General features: G+C 48.0%; 3 protein-coding genes across 3 annotated transcripts; 2 read left to right on the top strand and 1 right to left on the bottom strand.

Annotated features, from left to right (window-relative positions):
• Positions 1–17: 17 nt before the first annotated feature.
• On the bottom strand, positions 18–2,150 carry GGI43DRAFT_137421 (interferon-related developmental regulator-domain-containing protein). Its single transcript, XM_083199258.1, has one exon. It carries the CDS (start codon positions 2,003–2,005, stop codon positions 626–628), a length of 1,380 nt encoding a protein of 459 aa, XP_083064606.1. The 5' UTR covers positions 2,006–2,150; the 3' UTR covers positions 18–625.
• Positions 2,151–5,259: 3,109 nt separating this feature from the next.
• GGI43DRAFT_379170 (uncharacterized protein) lies at positions 5,260–7,151 on the top strand (the record flags this gene model as incomplete). The annotated part of the gene is made up of 5 exons (XM_083202793.1): positions 5,260–5,287; positions 5,354–5,562; positions 5,625–5,809; positions 5,874–6,220; positions 6,289–7,151. 5 exons carry the CDS (start codon positions 5,260–5,262, stop codon positions 7,149–7,151), a joined length of 1,632 nt encoding a protein of 543 aa, XP_083064605.1.
• Positions 7,152–11,763: 4,612 nt separating this feature from the next.
• Positions 11,764–13,165, top strand: GGI43DRAFT_429383 (TOR complex subunit LST8; the record flags this gene model as incomplete). The annotated part of the gene is made up of 4 exons (XM_083209108.1): positions 11,764–11,785; positions 11,851–11,872; positions 11,934–12,429; positions 12,495–13,165. The coding sequence occupies 4 exons, from the start codon at positions 11,764–11,766 to the stop codon at positions 12,915–12,917; spliced, it is 963 nt and encodes a 320-aa protein (XP_083064604.1). The 3' UTR covers positions 12,918–13,165.
• Positions 13,166–14,804: the final 1,639 nt, after the last annotated feature.

Genomic DNA, 14,804 nt, shown 5'->3' with positions numbered 1-14,804 from the left:
GTTATACAAGATGAGAAACATAATGAAAAGGACGAAAAGTTCTTAAATCAAATAAATAGCAACCATTACTAGTCATTTGAGCATAAGAATAGTTTTTGACACGAACATCTATGTAATATTACAAGGTCAACACTTAAGCTACCATGGCATGAATCAGGTCCCATACAGGTCATATCATATAAGAGATGAAACAGGAACCAAGTACTTGCCACTACTAATTAAGCCAAGGTCGAGCGAAAGTACAAAATATAGAGTAATTTCAAGCTGATATAGTTACTATACAGTCTCTGAAAAGTCGCATATGAAAGCTTGACCCATCTCATCTCGCCAAACTCAGACACCACCAAGCATATAGTAATATAAAGAGGGCTTTGACAAAATGAAGTGCAGTAAAAGGTATTGGTAATTCCAATTCTAACAATTGATCCGCTCCGTATTCCAAATTCGAAAACAGAAAAAGAAGAGAAGAGATATTGAGAAAGAAGAAAGAGGGAAAGCTCCTCTATAGCAGCAGCCTAGTTCTCGGATACTGCATGTCGGAACCAATAAAGAAGATAGGATTTAAGAAAGAAAGGATAGCGATAGAAGGTTAAGTTGTCCTATATAGGGAGTTTAATATACCCGACTACTTCTTTCGACCCTTTGATCCTCTTGGGGCGGGTGAGTAGTCTTGTATAAAATGTGCGTCCTCCAAACATTCGGTTACAACCGGATTGATAAAGACGTGATGCTGGAGCCCAGCCTTAAAAATCACCCTCATAAGGTTTGTTCTGAAATAGAGAGACCAAGTATCGATCTTGGCAACATGGTTACCAAGCCTCAGCTTGCACCGATAACCGTACTCTGCTTGGCCATCATCGGTGCGTTGCGCGGCGGGTACATGTTCGCCCTTTTCAGGAACATATATAGCAGTAGAATAAAAGGGCCCAACGCCCCTCTCGAGAGAGGTCACTACGCTGAGCAGGTTCTCTCGTAAGCTCCGGCGGTGCTTCCTCGATACTGATTTAGCACTCAGTTTAGCCAGTTCGCTCAGACGACCGGCCAGTCTTTGCGGATCGTACTGGAGCTGGAATGGCTCGCCGGTCTCTTCAATGTGGTTCCGTGATGCCTCAAAGACGAGGGCAATGCAGCCAGCGGCATTAGACAGGATGTCAACGTCATCGCTGTCCAGCTGATCCACAAAAGCATCCATGGCCGCATCGGCATAGTCAGAAAAGTCAGCCACATGGCTAGCAACGAAACACCAGCCTTGAAGAGCGGCTGCGACAATCTCGACATTGTCATGAGCCTCGATTGACTCTCCATCTGTTCGCACAATCTCCACCAAATATTCCATCACCTCCAGGGCAGCCTCTTCCAGGCCACCGCCATATAAGACTGTCATACAGAGCGCGTAGATCGCATAGATGCGGCAGTCATCGTCATCGTCGTCCATCAATACTTGCTTGAGTATCCTCTGCGCTCCATCGAAGATCTCTAAAGATCCAACCGTTCCGACTGTGAGAGCAAAGGCATGTAGACTCAAAAGGCGTTCCTTGGCTGTGGCAGCACGATTTGAATCGTGAAGGAAAAGGTCTGCCAGCTCACTTGCGGCATCGTCTAGCCAAAGATGAGTTTCGGCGGTATAATGGTTGCGAACTGCTTTGATAAAGGCATTGAGGAAATATTCTCGCATCTCGCCATTATTACGTTTTCGATCTCGGAGGCCGTCAATAAGAGCTCTTGTGTCGAAAACCGGAGCATGGGGCTCGTCGCTATTTTCGTCGACAGACTCGCCGGAGTAGACACTTGATGCCATGTCGTCTAATTCAAAATCGCCGTCATCGTCGCTGACGTCGGATGTGACGCGGCTATGCGCTGCGGAATGGGTGGGTGACGTTAATAGCGACGGAAGAGGAGAGCTTCGCGGCGTTGCGCTTCCTGATGCACGGCCGGATTTAATCGCCTTCTTGGAGACGGTCTTTCCATTGCCCTTGAGGGCCTTGACTCGAGCATGGTTCATCATCTTGAAGGCTTGCTGGCTGAAGAACAGCGGTGCGACTAGTATTGTATAAAGAGAAAATAGAAGAGAGAGAGAGAGAAATTGCTGGATTGTTGGGAGATTGGCTATGGATTTTTCAAGTTGGACAAGAGAAGAATCGATGACGCTGCACCGAAGTCTTCAAGTCGATGGGAATGGAAGTAGGGGGATGTATGGAATCCAACGTCCCACTATTCCGCTTCTGCAGCCCTTGGTAGCCAGTCTTTTGCTCTCCCCTTCGATTCGATTAGATTAGGTGAAAGCACAGGGGCCGTCACGTCAGTTTTCGCTTGCTTCTGTAGGATCGCAGGTTGCTTGCGAGTGCTTCGGATGCTAGTCTGGTGAGGGTATCGAGAAGTAGACCGTCCATGGGAATCCTGGGCAAGTGTCGAGATGCAGAGCAAATTGGAGGCAAAACAGCGAGAGCAGAGACGTAAATACGACAATGTGGAACGATGCTAAGGAGACAAGAACAGCTAAAGCAAGGCGAAGAGGGAGAGGGAGAAACAAGGAAGAATAAAAGCAGAGCTGAGTGGCTCGGTGGCGTCAGGTTTGTGCGTGCGCCTGCCCGGCATGACCGTCCACCAGAGCTCCATGTCGCCGCTACCTGGAACGTGGCCGTGAGATGCTGCGCGCTAGGCTGTTCGGGGCATGTAGCCGGTACATGCTTAGGGCACTGGTCAAATGGCCCTCGATCGGCAGACATGTGAGAGCTGCAAGAGCTGGACAAAGTGGGACGAGCAGATAGGCCTGCCTGGTAATATTACTATCGGCGTTGTGTATTATGAATCCTAGGCAATATGTATAATTTTATTGGCGCCCTTTATTTCCGGGTATATGCCTTACACAGCACACCTCTAGGCTCGTAAACCAAGGCACTGTGGCGATTAACCTTGTCTCAGCAGGTACTCAGAGCTACGAACAAACAGCTGCTGCGACCTGGCTTTCCGGGAAAAGTCGGGAGATTGTTCGCTCGATATTCTCTCTTCCAACTCTGCCATCTAGGCACTCGTCGGACTCACTTCGGCGTCGGTGTCCGGTATTGCAAACGAAGGCCAGCCTCGAGCATGGCGGGGAAACACAGTGACGACAAATTGATGATATGGATGGAGAGTGACGGGAGATGGTACCGCTGTACCTCTCTGCACGTACCGGCGGCATCTTGAGCTACTCCGCAAAAGACGCAACATCCCTGCTGGTCATGCGTCATATGCTGTAGCCACTTTACGCGCCTGGACGGGTTTCAATAAAGCCGGTTTAGCAGGTCAACGTGCTAGTAATACCATGATACTGCTAGTATTGTCTGACTTGATTACCCGGCTGTGAGTTTTCATTCGCTAAACCATTTGCTTCGGTGAGCCCTCCAAGAAGAGGGATTCTTTCTCTGCTTTGACTTACACCACATAGCTCTACAGCCTATTCCACGTGCTGCAGCCCTGATTCGTGACGAGACCAGTTGAAGCTGTGAGTTGACATGGAGCTGCATGCCAAGGTACATGCACTAGTCGTGGAATATGGTTGGTGGGGCATGTCTCGCGACTTTGGGCTTCGGGTCAGCAGAGATGTTGAAACTTGAATGCTTTATTAACGGATGAGTAGCGAGGGATTTTCCACTTTTCAGAAGAGCCGCAAAGCCTACACAGATGGTGGCGGCAAGTTTGTTCCGTATAAGTACATCTGCTACATCTTAAGTTGCTGCACCAAGCCTGTGAAAAATGATATTCGCCAATTTAGCCATGCAGCTGCTTGTTTAGCTTTGGCTCAACAGAATTTTACTAGGATTTGAAGTGTTGTGTTGAAGTGTTGAATAGCTTACTCAAACAGCAATCCATGACCAACAAAGTTCCTCTCTCTCTACGGGCAGGTTGCAGACCATCGCTACAGCCAGAACCTGGCAAACAAGTCAGATGCTGCTGGCACAAGCAATATATATATATAGGTATAGCATGTAACCTGCACTGTGGACCCTAGCCGAGTTCCCCATGTTGGATTAGTACCGAATATCGATGCATAATACCATTATAATAGAGTCATACTTGTATTGACACAGCTTAGCGCCAAGGCAGCGCAGAACAGCTGCAGCAGGGCTGGCCGCATCCATCCATCCAGCCAACACAGGGGTTATGTATCAGTACTCGTCCACCTGGCAAGCCGCGCATATGTACGCTTGCTGGGTCCCGCAGACTGCGTCGACAAATCTTATTTCGAGCCCATCATGCAGCTTTCAGCAGCTACCTACACATGTGCCCGTCTAAGATGCTGCACTTGCGCTCATGCTCATTTTATATTGGTGCCCTCTACGTTGCCCTTCGGTGACGGCGGCTACATAGCAAATACTCGTGAACGTGCAAATATACGATGCCAGTGACATACTCACGCCCCACCCAAGCTCCGATAAAGCCACCCACCGCGGGGCTTATCGCTGCCCACTTCTGCCTGGGGCTGCCTAGGCTGCCTGCTGCTCGACCACTCAGGCGCTGAAACACCACTGCTGCCAGGCGCTATGCATCTGCTCCCGTCCCCTGCCATGGGCACTGGTAGCGGCCGCGGCGGACCTGGTGTCAAGACCCAAGGTACCTTACATGTATGCTGCATCGGCCAGTCTGGTACTGCTTATGTCTCCCTTGGAAGCTGCAGAGCGTGAGACAGGCGAGCAAACAAACCTCCCCTTGAATTCCCTTCGACTCGGTGCCCGAACAGCTGTCGACCTCGCTGCAGATACGACGAGTCGAGGTACGCAGAGCTGAACAGCCTGTACCTGCTGGATACTTGCGCCAGCTGCCTTCAGCCCTTTGGCACCACTATTCGCTGCACCTAGCATTAAACTCCCGTAGTGAGGTGAAGGTGACTCGAGCCCCACCTCATCCTTCACTTCCGAAGCCTCGACTCTTCTCCCCTCTTGTGCAATAACTTCACACAGCCACTCACGTCCTATTTACTTTCTTCTCTTCTCTTTTATTTTGTGCCTTCGCTCTCTTCTCTTCCGCTGGTTGGAATCTTTCGTGCTTGCTTCTCCTCTCTTCTTCCGCCTGGTTTGATGTGCCTATCCGCCAAAGGAAGCAGAAGCAGACAGGAAATCATCCTTTGTACGGGCATCGACAGCTTGGGCCAGCTCAGGAAGCCAATATCTAGGTTGATCGAAAATTGTATCCACGCCGAATCTTTTCTTCGATTCTGACCGAATTTGCCCACGTCAGCATACATCGCAGGAGCCCACGCCAATCCAAATATCGACCATCATGGCGCCATCAGTCTATCGTGACGAAGGTACGTCACACCATCCCTTGGATGCGCCGCAACACTCCAACATTTTGACGACTAACTTTGATACAGCTCTGGTATCCCTAACGGTTGTTAACCCAACCCCTGATTTTGCGTTTCCAACTCGCAGCCTATTGCTCAGAAAGTCGAATACTACTGTCCCCCTTGGACGCATGAGTAAAAAGAATGGCATTTTCGCTGCCCGAGAGGATAATGGCTGGATCGACTCTGCCGTTATGTCCAGAGATCATGCCAAGCTTATTTTCGATCCACAGTCCCAGGTATGATACTCCCTCTTACTCCTTTTACTCCACGAATCTGTTCCCAGCTAATTTCTATGCAGAGGGTCTTCATCAAGGATATCGGCTCTCTCCACGGCACGTTTTACAACGATACCCGCTTGAAGAAGCACCAAGCTCAAGCGGTAAAGGACGGAGATCTCATTCAGTTCGGTATCCCCATAGATAGGGGATCAGAAACCAACCCACCCTGCATTATGCGAGCCAGCATTGAGTTTGGCACACCCAGGTATGTGACCAGCCTATAATCGTATATCCCCCTTCTTCAACAACCTCTCCTAATATGCCAATAGCTCCCTTCAGGGCCCAACAGTTTTCCGAGTTCCAGACGATAGTGATGATGAGGTTAGCGCCGAAGAAGATAACGCTATTCGAAGCTCCTCCCAAATACTACGAGATCATGGTATACGCCCAGACCCCAGCTTCATGGTCTCGGGTAATGCTGTCATTACTATTGAATCCGATCACGAGATGGATTCATCTGAGCCTGAGCATGAAGACCACACCGAATCTACCAGATCCGTCCAAGATCCAATGATGGAGAAATTTACTCCCCCAGGAGCGGTGCATTCTTCAGACGAAGACGCTCTCTTCTATGGGGACGATTACGAAGAAGACTACATGTCGGAAGACAACGATGGTAAGCCTCCTCACTATGCCACCCTATTAAATTGCAAAGTACAGTACGGCTAACAAAATTCTTTCAAGATCACTCGACTGGCTCTCCTGATCAAACCCTACGCCGCAGTTTCTTAGACGACGACCACACCACAGCTGACGTCGAGGCCGCTGTAATCCATGAGGCCGAAATTGTGGATAGATTCGAAAACGACTGTCTTCCACCCATTCTCTCAGCATCAGACGCAGCTACGGCCCCGAACGATCATGCAGAAGGCGTACATCTACCCTCATTCAACGATACCTTCCGGTCCCAGGAAATTTCTATGGATCACAAGAATACAACTACCGACATCAACAATGATGCGGCTTCAAATGAGCTTCCAGCAAGCATTCACCTTCCGGCAGCTCCTGAGCTGGTTGAGCCAAAATTTTGGCCAGAGGACGTTGCTCTCAACCGAGCAACCGAGTCCAGCCTTCTGTTAGACTCAGGTGCTGAGTTTCTCAACTCTCCTCTCAAAGAGCATCCTGGGCTAGAGAATGTCACCCCTCCTTTGGATCTAGACGAGACTTCTGCTTATCAGTTTGAAGTCACGAAAAATGCAATTACCCAGCAGCAACAGGCTTCGTTTACTGCTCCTGAAATGGGCGCTGCTCAGCCTCAGCCCATTGATCAGCAAGAGAAGTCCTCTCATGGCAAGCGAAAAGCTGTGGAGATATCAGAATTGACCGCTGAGGAAATTCCATTTGCTGAGAGAGATCCAGCTCAACGATCATCTTCACTTAGACCCAGGACTCCTAATGACTCTGCCATGGATATTGACGACCACCAATCTGGAACTAATGAGTCACCAACAAAGCGGCTGCGCAAAGCTGCGGAAATCTTTGGATATGCGGCAATTGGAGGAGTTGCTGTTATGTCTGCTTTGATTGCCACTGCTCCAGCTCTATAAATCTTGCAGGCTCCTTTTCAAAGATTTTTCTCAGGAATTGTTTTGTGTATAGTTGTTGATTCCCCGTTGGTTTAACTTGATTTCTTTTTCTTTGTTTCCTTTCCTTTTTTTTATTCTCTCCTTGTCTTAAACTATTATTTCCTTGTCTTTTTCACTATATGAAGAGATTCCGCTGTCCAGACCTGGCTTCCCAGTCTTTAACTGTTGGCGTCTCGGTATTTCACGAATTTGCGAGCCGTTTGGGATGGGCTATCGTCAATTGGTCATCGGCGCCAGGTGCTGACTCTCAGCTCTGGTTATCGGTCCCTAATGAGGCAGCCGTCTTCATTGTGATGGCTTTTGGACGGTTTATTTTTCATGTACTTGTTGTTCTTATCTATGAACTCTATGGTTACGAATTTCCTAATCTGTTATCTCGCCAGGGGGTCTCTGTTCATTTCCTATATAATAAGGCTATAAAGAGAAAATAAATCTTTACTCAGGAAGGAAAGCCAATAAATTGAGAGCAATTGTTTTATATACCCACTACTTGATTCTTCATGTGATTTGAACATGGTAACTTGCCTTCACCGACCTTTCATCCACTCCATCTAGCGGTATTACTACTTCGCTTAGACCCCATAGCATACAAGCCACCGTATTAACGTTATTATCAATTGTGCTACTAGTCACAGGAGAAAATAAAGTAGTCTAACCCCCCGAAGGCTTCACAAACTCAACGCCTCACAGCCAATCACAGTCTCGCTACGGGATATTTTCGTCGGCGCAATACTAGTGGTACGCCCAGGAGAACTTTCGGACGTTACAGTCTATCACCACTCTCTCCCTCTCGTCTATTTGCCAAGAATACTTGGCTATATACTTAAAATACACCTTGTGTTGTTTAGAATAACTTGTGCCTTGTCTAGCTGGTTGAGATGGGATTGTCTGTCGTTGGGTGATTTACAACGAGTATAACGTGGCTCTCTTCTTGCTTCTCCGTTTTCTAATTGATCTCAATGCAAGATAATGTAGCAGTAACACATTGCGTACGTGTAGTATCTACAACAAAGGCAATAGCAGTGATATTTCTCGCTCTCAAAAGGACTAACTAGCAAGTAGTGGCAAGCCATGTCCAAGAATCCTTTTCCAATTTTTAGAATTAACAAGGATTTTTTGCAAAAATCACTGGCTGGTGTTGAAAAGTTCTCGGGCAACTTCCAGCATATCGAGTGGCTTGTTTTGGCTTTTCTTCCTTCGTATACATTGTATGTGTACTCATAATACATCTTCCAGCGACGCTTACCCGCAGATTGTTTATTTTATGGTTGTCAAACGGGATCAGAGTTCGGGTCACCGCTTGTCTAGAATGACAATGGCAAAAGGAGAAGTGAGAGAAAAGGGTGCGTTCTCGGATGGCTTTGTGTTACAGTGGTGAAGGAAACCGGTGGTTGCCTTATTTTGGGTCTCAACTGATTGCGTAAAACAACTTCCCAACTTATGCTACCTGGAAGAAAAAGGAGAGTACCTCGAATCAAGCTACATTATTCTTCTCTCTTCTATCCCCCTCCTCGGTATGGGTATATTTACTGCGAAGCGAGTAACCGCTAGTCGGAGTAGATCCGAGAATGGCGTCTTTGCACGCCGTCATGATGGGCGTACAAGTTAAATGAGAAAAACCGGTGAAGGGAGAAGAACTGTGCTGCCACAAGGCAAGGGTGGAAAGGACGGCAACGGGTTCCCACGTGGCGGGCCGGTGAAAGTGTTTCGGGATGGCTATCTGCATCGGCTGATGCCCAATGCAGCTTTCCTTGAGTCGATCATTGAGGCGTTGCCGGTCGGCAGCGGGATTAACATGACATACATAGTACTCTGCAGAGATGTAATCGGATCAGGAAACGGAGCTGGATGAGGGATTCGTCCCCTCAGAATGTCAGCTGAATACTACTGGCTGAACTGACTCTAGGGAAGCGGGAGGGTACACAAAACGGATTTCGATTCGTGGCTCGTATTGTTTGGTCCAAAGTCGTATGGGAGGGAGCCAAGAAGGTTGCCGATATAGGCCTGGTGACCGGCTCTGAAAGTCGCGTCTTGGCTGGCCAACTGCTCTCTTGGCGGAGAGTATCCAACCAGGGAAGCCTGTATGTTGTTTGTGTTCCGGAACACCAGCCACTGCGTCGGATCCATCACTCTTAAGACAGCCAGGGACGGATGCTGCGTGCCCAATGATTAGCCATCGGAGTGGTGATAAGAGTGCAATAGCCGCCTTTTCCGTTCTGCGATATAAGAGGAAGGATGCCATAGCTGCCAGAATTGGAAAAAGCGTCATCTTGCAGACGCCTGTTTTGCGGCTGAAACTTCAACACCTCCATCAATGATACGATCAAACCCAGCTAGGCGAAATTTTATGATTCGATAAAGTAATCGTCAAAGGCCTGACCGGTCCGGCTATGGGCAAATGAGAGGGCTGGGATCCGATCACCATCACGGGTGGCTGCAGCATCTCAGCACCATTATCTTCACACAAAATGGAACGGACCGGTTAAGAGAGGACAGCGTATAGATCCATTGTTGCAATTGAGTGCTCAATTCAGTATCATTTTATAGTAAAATTGTGGCTGTCAGGCCTATTATTCGTCAAGAACGATAGGTGAGAAGAGTGAGGAGAGCACTTAACGAGGTGGTAAAACTTGTTCAATGCTACCGAGCACCTTGTCTGTGACGGTGGCGCATATAGGCTCAGAGCTTGGATGTTGGCTGATATCAGCTCAAGCAAATGATTCTATATAGAATCCATGTCCAGCTGGGCGGGTCGGTATCACGTTGCTCTTGTCTAGTTGCCTCAGCTATATGTCGAGGCAACCACACAAGTTGGAATAAAGACAGTAGTGAGGTGTCTTGCAGCGAATGGGTTGGCCTCCTCTAAGGCCGACGACGACAGAAGCGGTCAAAGGATTCATAGCCATCCAGATAGCGTAGAGTAAAGACGAGCAGGCGAGCAGGATGAGCAACTGTTTAGCTCCTCAACTCTGACGGCGTAGATATTAGTATTTAAGCAGAGGTTCCGCCACACGTTCTCCCTCATAAACACATTCGCAACAGTTAGCCTCCAAAACAACCTTCTCTCTACTTCTCAAATTTCCATCTCTGGGTAAGACTGCCATTAGATTAATAGCTATGTCTTCTGGATTCGCCGCCGGTATGAAACCAGACCTGGTGCCCATCACCTGCGACATGTGCAGTATTAGACAGTACGTCTTGATTATCACTATGTGCTTCAATGATGTGATTGCTGAGACGAAAGATAAAGACCCAGCTGCGAGTACTGCCAGGGCTCACTTGTCAGATTTGTTCCGTCCAACTATCAGGATCTATCATCATCTCTGAGTTCGCCTTTTGCTTGTCAGAGCGGCAGGCCATCAACAGGACAAAATAACCGGCCAAGTTCAGGTCCAGATCACAAGCCTTCAGGTGTCTGTTCAAAACGCAGATAGGCTGCGTTGAGCAGAATGTTCAGATGTCAACGCGTCCATGCGAATACTTTCGGATTTTTTTTTCTTTCTCATATATCTCTCTTTTCTTTTTTTTTTTTTTTTTTTTTTTTTAAAAAAAAAAAAATGCGAGGCTAAATAGCCTTGTAGTGTGGTTACATGGAGGGGAAAGGCGGAGTTTCATCCTATACATGATGTAGAACGTTCTCACTTGAGAGGTTTGGAGGATGGTTCAACGTTGATCACTCCTCAATGGACGGCTGGCTGTTAACTGGTGGAAATTTCTAGGCGTGGCGCATTTTTGTCAAAATGGGACAGGTTATATAACGAAAATAGATCAATATATACGGATCAATGTATCTTAAAGTTGTTTTCCCTGCCCGACTGAAAATAGGTTGAACCAGTGAATATTAGCAGCAAGGATCAACAAACGCAGACTTCGTATGGAACTCGGGAGAGGGATAGCCAACGACAAAATAGTATGTTTCGTCTTCAATCAAGGCTCGTTCATAGAGAATGCTGTTTTCGGCTTCTTGTTACACGCCAATGTCATAAGACGATAGACGCATCATGCGAACAGGTAATAGATTATCCGACAGCTGAGCAGCCACCAGAGATGGAGTGCTGCATCCATGATTCAGTTCAATAGCCACTCGGCCAACTGTATGCCAGACTCGGAACCGAGTAAAAGCCCGTCATGAGAGTTAAATTAGACAAGAAATAAGGTCAACACAATCAGGATAGTGCTTTTGTGTAATGACAGCATCTTGAGCCGATACCATCCTGGAGCCGACGGCCAGACGCATCTGTGGCTCGTCACGTGTTGTCATTTGAAACATTTGGCAAAGGAGCACAAGCTGCAAAGTGCATCCTATTGCATTGGCCTTTAAACACAGTGGATGATTGTATGTATCCTCGGCCAAGTTCTTTTGCATTTCTTGTTGATGCTGGGAGCTGGTCATATCTCGGCGGCTGCAAATGGTAGCTGCTCTAGCATGAGTTAGCTGCGCCCGGGCTCTCTTCGGAATAATATTCGTCCACAGCCTCGCCAAACGGACCTCAAGCACTTCAACTCTACTCAACAACTACGTAATATCTCATCTGGCGACCAAGTGCGCGTATCATTATTAATATCGGCCGCCATGTCTGTAATTTTATGTACAGGTCAGTACCGGATCCCCTCTCGCCCACCAGTTGTCGCGAACTTGAGAGCTAATAATGTGCGACAGCGGGTTACGACCACACGATCCGGTTCGCAAACCTACGGCTAAGCAACTTCCTCTACACACAATGCTAACTCGACGCAATGCAGATTTTGGGAGGCCTTATCGGGAATCTGCTCGCGCACGATCCAACACCCAGACTCCCAGGTAAACCGCCTATGTATCTCTCCCGACAAGAGGTTCCTTGCCGCGGCCGGCCACCATACAGTGAAGCTTTACGACATCAAATCTACGAATCCTAATCCGCTTCTTACATTTGAGGGACATACTGGAAACATCACTGGAGTAGCGTTCCACTGCGAGGGTAAATGGATGGTGACGAGCTCCGAAGATGGCACTGTGAAGATTTGGGAAACACGGACGGGGTCAATACAGAGAAGCTACAACCATGGCCACCCTGCCAATGACGTCGTCATTCACCCAAATCAAGGCGAAATTATAAGCTGCGATAGGTCGGGTAGTGTGAGAATATGGGATCTGGCTGAGAATACTTGCGCACACGAGCTTATTCCTGAGGAGGACGTGTCGGTATCGAGCGTAACGGTTGCTAGTGACGGATCCCTGTTATGCGCCGCGAATACAGCAGTACGTCAGATACAGGAGCTGCGGTGTCAAGTTGTTTCCCCTCAAATTAACTAACGTTCTTCCAGGGCAATGTATTCATATGGCATCTTCGTCAAAACTATGAACAGACGGAGCTGCTCCCGGTGACACATTTCAATGCTCACAAAGAGTACATTACCCGAATTTTACTTTCTCCCGATGTGAAGAAGCTAGCAACATGCAGCGCCGACCACACAGCCAAAATCTGGGAGATCAAGGACGTCAAGCCAAGAATAGATGGAAAGTCGGACGAACCGAGGCCGCTGCCTCTCGAGGCTACGCTGACTGGGCATCAGCGGTGGGTTTGGGACTGCGCGTTCAGTGCAGATTCGGCGTATCTGGTAACGGCATGCTCAGATCACTATGCTCGCCTGTGGGAACTGCACAGTCAACAGATTATTCGTCAATACAACGGCCACCACAGAGGAGCTGTCTGCGTAGCCCTCAATGACTACTCAGAGACGCGCTAATATCTTGCTCAGAAGGCAAATAATATGGATGTAGCTTCTGCAAAGAGGTTATCTAGGGATATGACGGCGTGGCGTTTGGGTATTCTTTCTGTTTAATTACTTTTTACCATTATTTACTTCTTTTGCCTTGTATCGGCAGCGATTTTTTGAGGGGCGCATACATACCATACATTCTACTTTTTTTCTCGCTCGAAATATAACTAGGCCGCAGCTTGTATAGGATCCAGGGTGATAGCTGTGTTTCATATGATAAGCTTGGAATACGCACTTGACATTTCTTGTTAGCGAGCTTGTCTACGCATTTGATGGATATACGAGATAGTTTGTCCAGGCATGGATGCGAGCGGATCAGCGCTTTGGACTTGAAAGAGTAACTTTTTTCTGCCAAGACTTTGCACTGCATGATGATAGCTGAAGAAGTCGCTTCTGCAGAAGACTTGTGACAGATGATACTATCGCCAGGACATCTCGCATCTTATGACCTTTCGCGGCTCACTCAGCTCCTATCGCAACCAGGGTAGCGGCAGTATACGACGGAACAAAGAAACAAAGTCTCGGCCGCAGGAGAAATAAATCGCAACCTAAATCTCGGCTCCGAGCAGGGCCAAGGGGACCTCGAAAAAGCTCGTATATTAGGCACCCTCCAATATCTGTCTGCTCTGCGCATCGTCAAAAGCCGATTGGCCATGCCAAGTGGATAGAGCGCATGACAGCGGGAAGGAAGAGGCCATCCATCTGTCCGTACACGCAGATCCCTACTTGATTGTTCACGTTGATGATACCCAAGCGTCCCAGGGAACGGATTCCCTTGTCGGTTCTCACATGGCGAGTAATAACTGTCAATGGCGATCCTGGCCAGGTGAAACGGTCCGAGAGCTAGTCTGGGTTCTCCCCAATGGGGCTTTTTTTTTTGTTTCCCTCCCTTGCCTTGAAAAGCAAAAGCTTTCTCGTTAGTCCCCTCCCCCGGCTCGTCGGGGCAAAACGACTGGCTCGCCGACGGCATTGGCAAGATTGATTAATTGGAAAGCGGCGCGCTGGGCTCGTCCAGCTGGACAAGGATCTTGACGGGTACGCTAACTTAACTGGGGTGGGGGACCCTGGGCATTTTGCTGTTTCCTTGACAGCCCTGCCATGAGAGACACGCTTCTAAGTCGGGAGGGAGGGGCGTGTGCTGATGACTCTTTTTGATATTGATGGGAAGGTGAGACTATTGAAATCGTAGATGAGCTGTTTTTTGTGAATTATGATGTGATGGATTGTGACGTGGGTCGTAGCAGGGACAAGCACGAGGGCACAGCTATACAGGTAGTGAAAAAGAAAAGGAAAAAAAAATAATAATCCACAGCTTTTGCGGTGTAAACTCCAACGTGTATACGATAAACCCGTGTAAGTGTTGGTCTGGGCGCTATTGGCTGCCTCTTTGTCGGCTCGGGCACCAACCACTGCGGGCCGAAAAGAGAAAACAAAGAGAAAACAAAAGTGGAATATTGGATGTTTGATACTTTTTTACTAGTATTAGTATCCATACGGAGGTCGCTACCAAAAGTCTTGTCTGACCGCCTTTGAAGCAAGATGACGCACAGGCCAAGCGTCTGAATATGTCCGGCAAAATCTAATCACTAACTTTTAGTGGTCGTACTTACTAAGGCCGCTAAAGGAATTGACCTATAGCGGTGTCGAGCAACCATTTAGTGGCCAAGGCACCTATAATTATAGGGCAACAAATGTACAGGGATAACTACAGGGATTCACCAAAACCCCATTTAAATTCAAAGGCGGTCAGACAAGACTTTTGGTAGCGACCTCCGTAGTACTATGTGCCATTAGTTTGTCGCGGCAGCAATATGTACCTTGCTTTAGTGTCTGCAGCCAACAAATAGTATCCAA

The sequence above is a fragment of the Trichoderma evansii genome (assembly GCF_050947405.1).
Source record: "Trichoderma evansii strain SZMC 28006 chromosome Unknown GGI43scaffold_2, whole genome shotgun sequence".
Taxonomy (NCBI): domain Eukaryota; kingdom Fungi; phylum Ascomycota; class Sordariomycetes; order Hypocreales; family Hypocreaceae; genus Trichoderma; species Trichoderma evansii.
This window is presented reverse-complemented; position numbering and strand designations above follow the sequence as displayed.

Excerpts from the sequence above, each read along its gene's own strand:
- GGI43DRAFT_137421 (XM_083199258.1), bottom strand. The coding sequence starts at position 2,005 with ATGATGAACCATGCTCGAGTCAAGGCCCTCAAGGGCAATGGAAAGACC.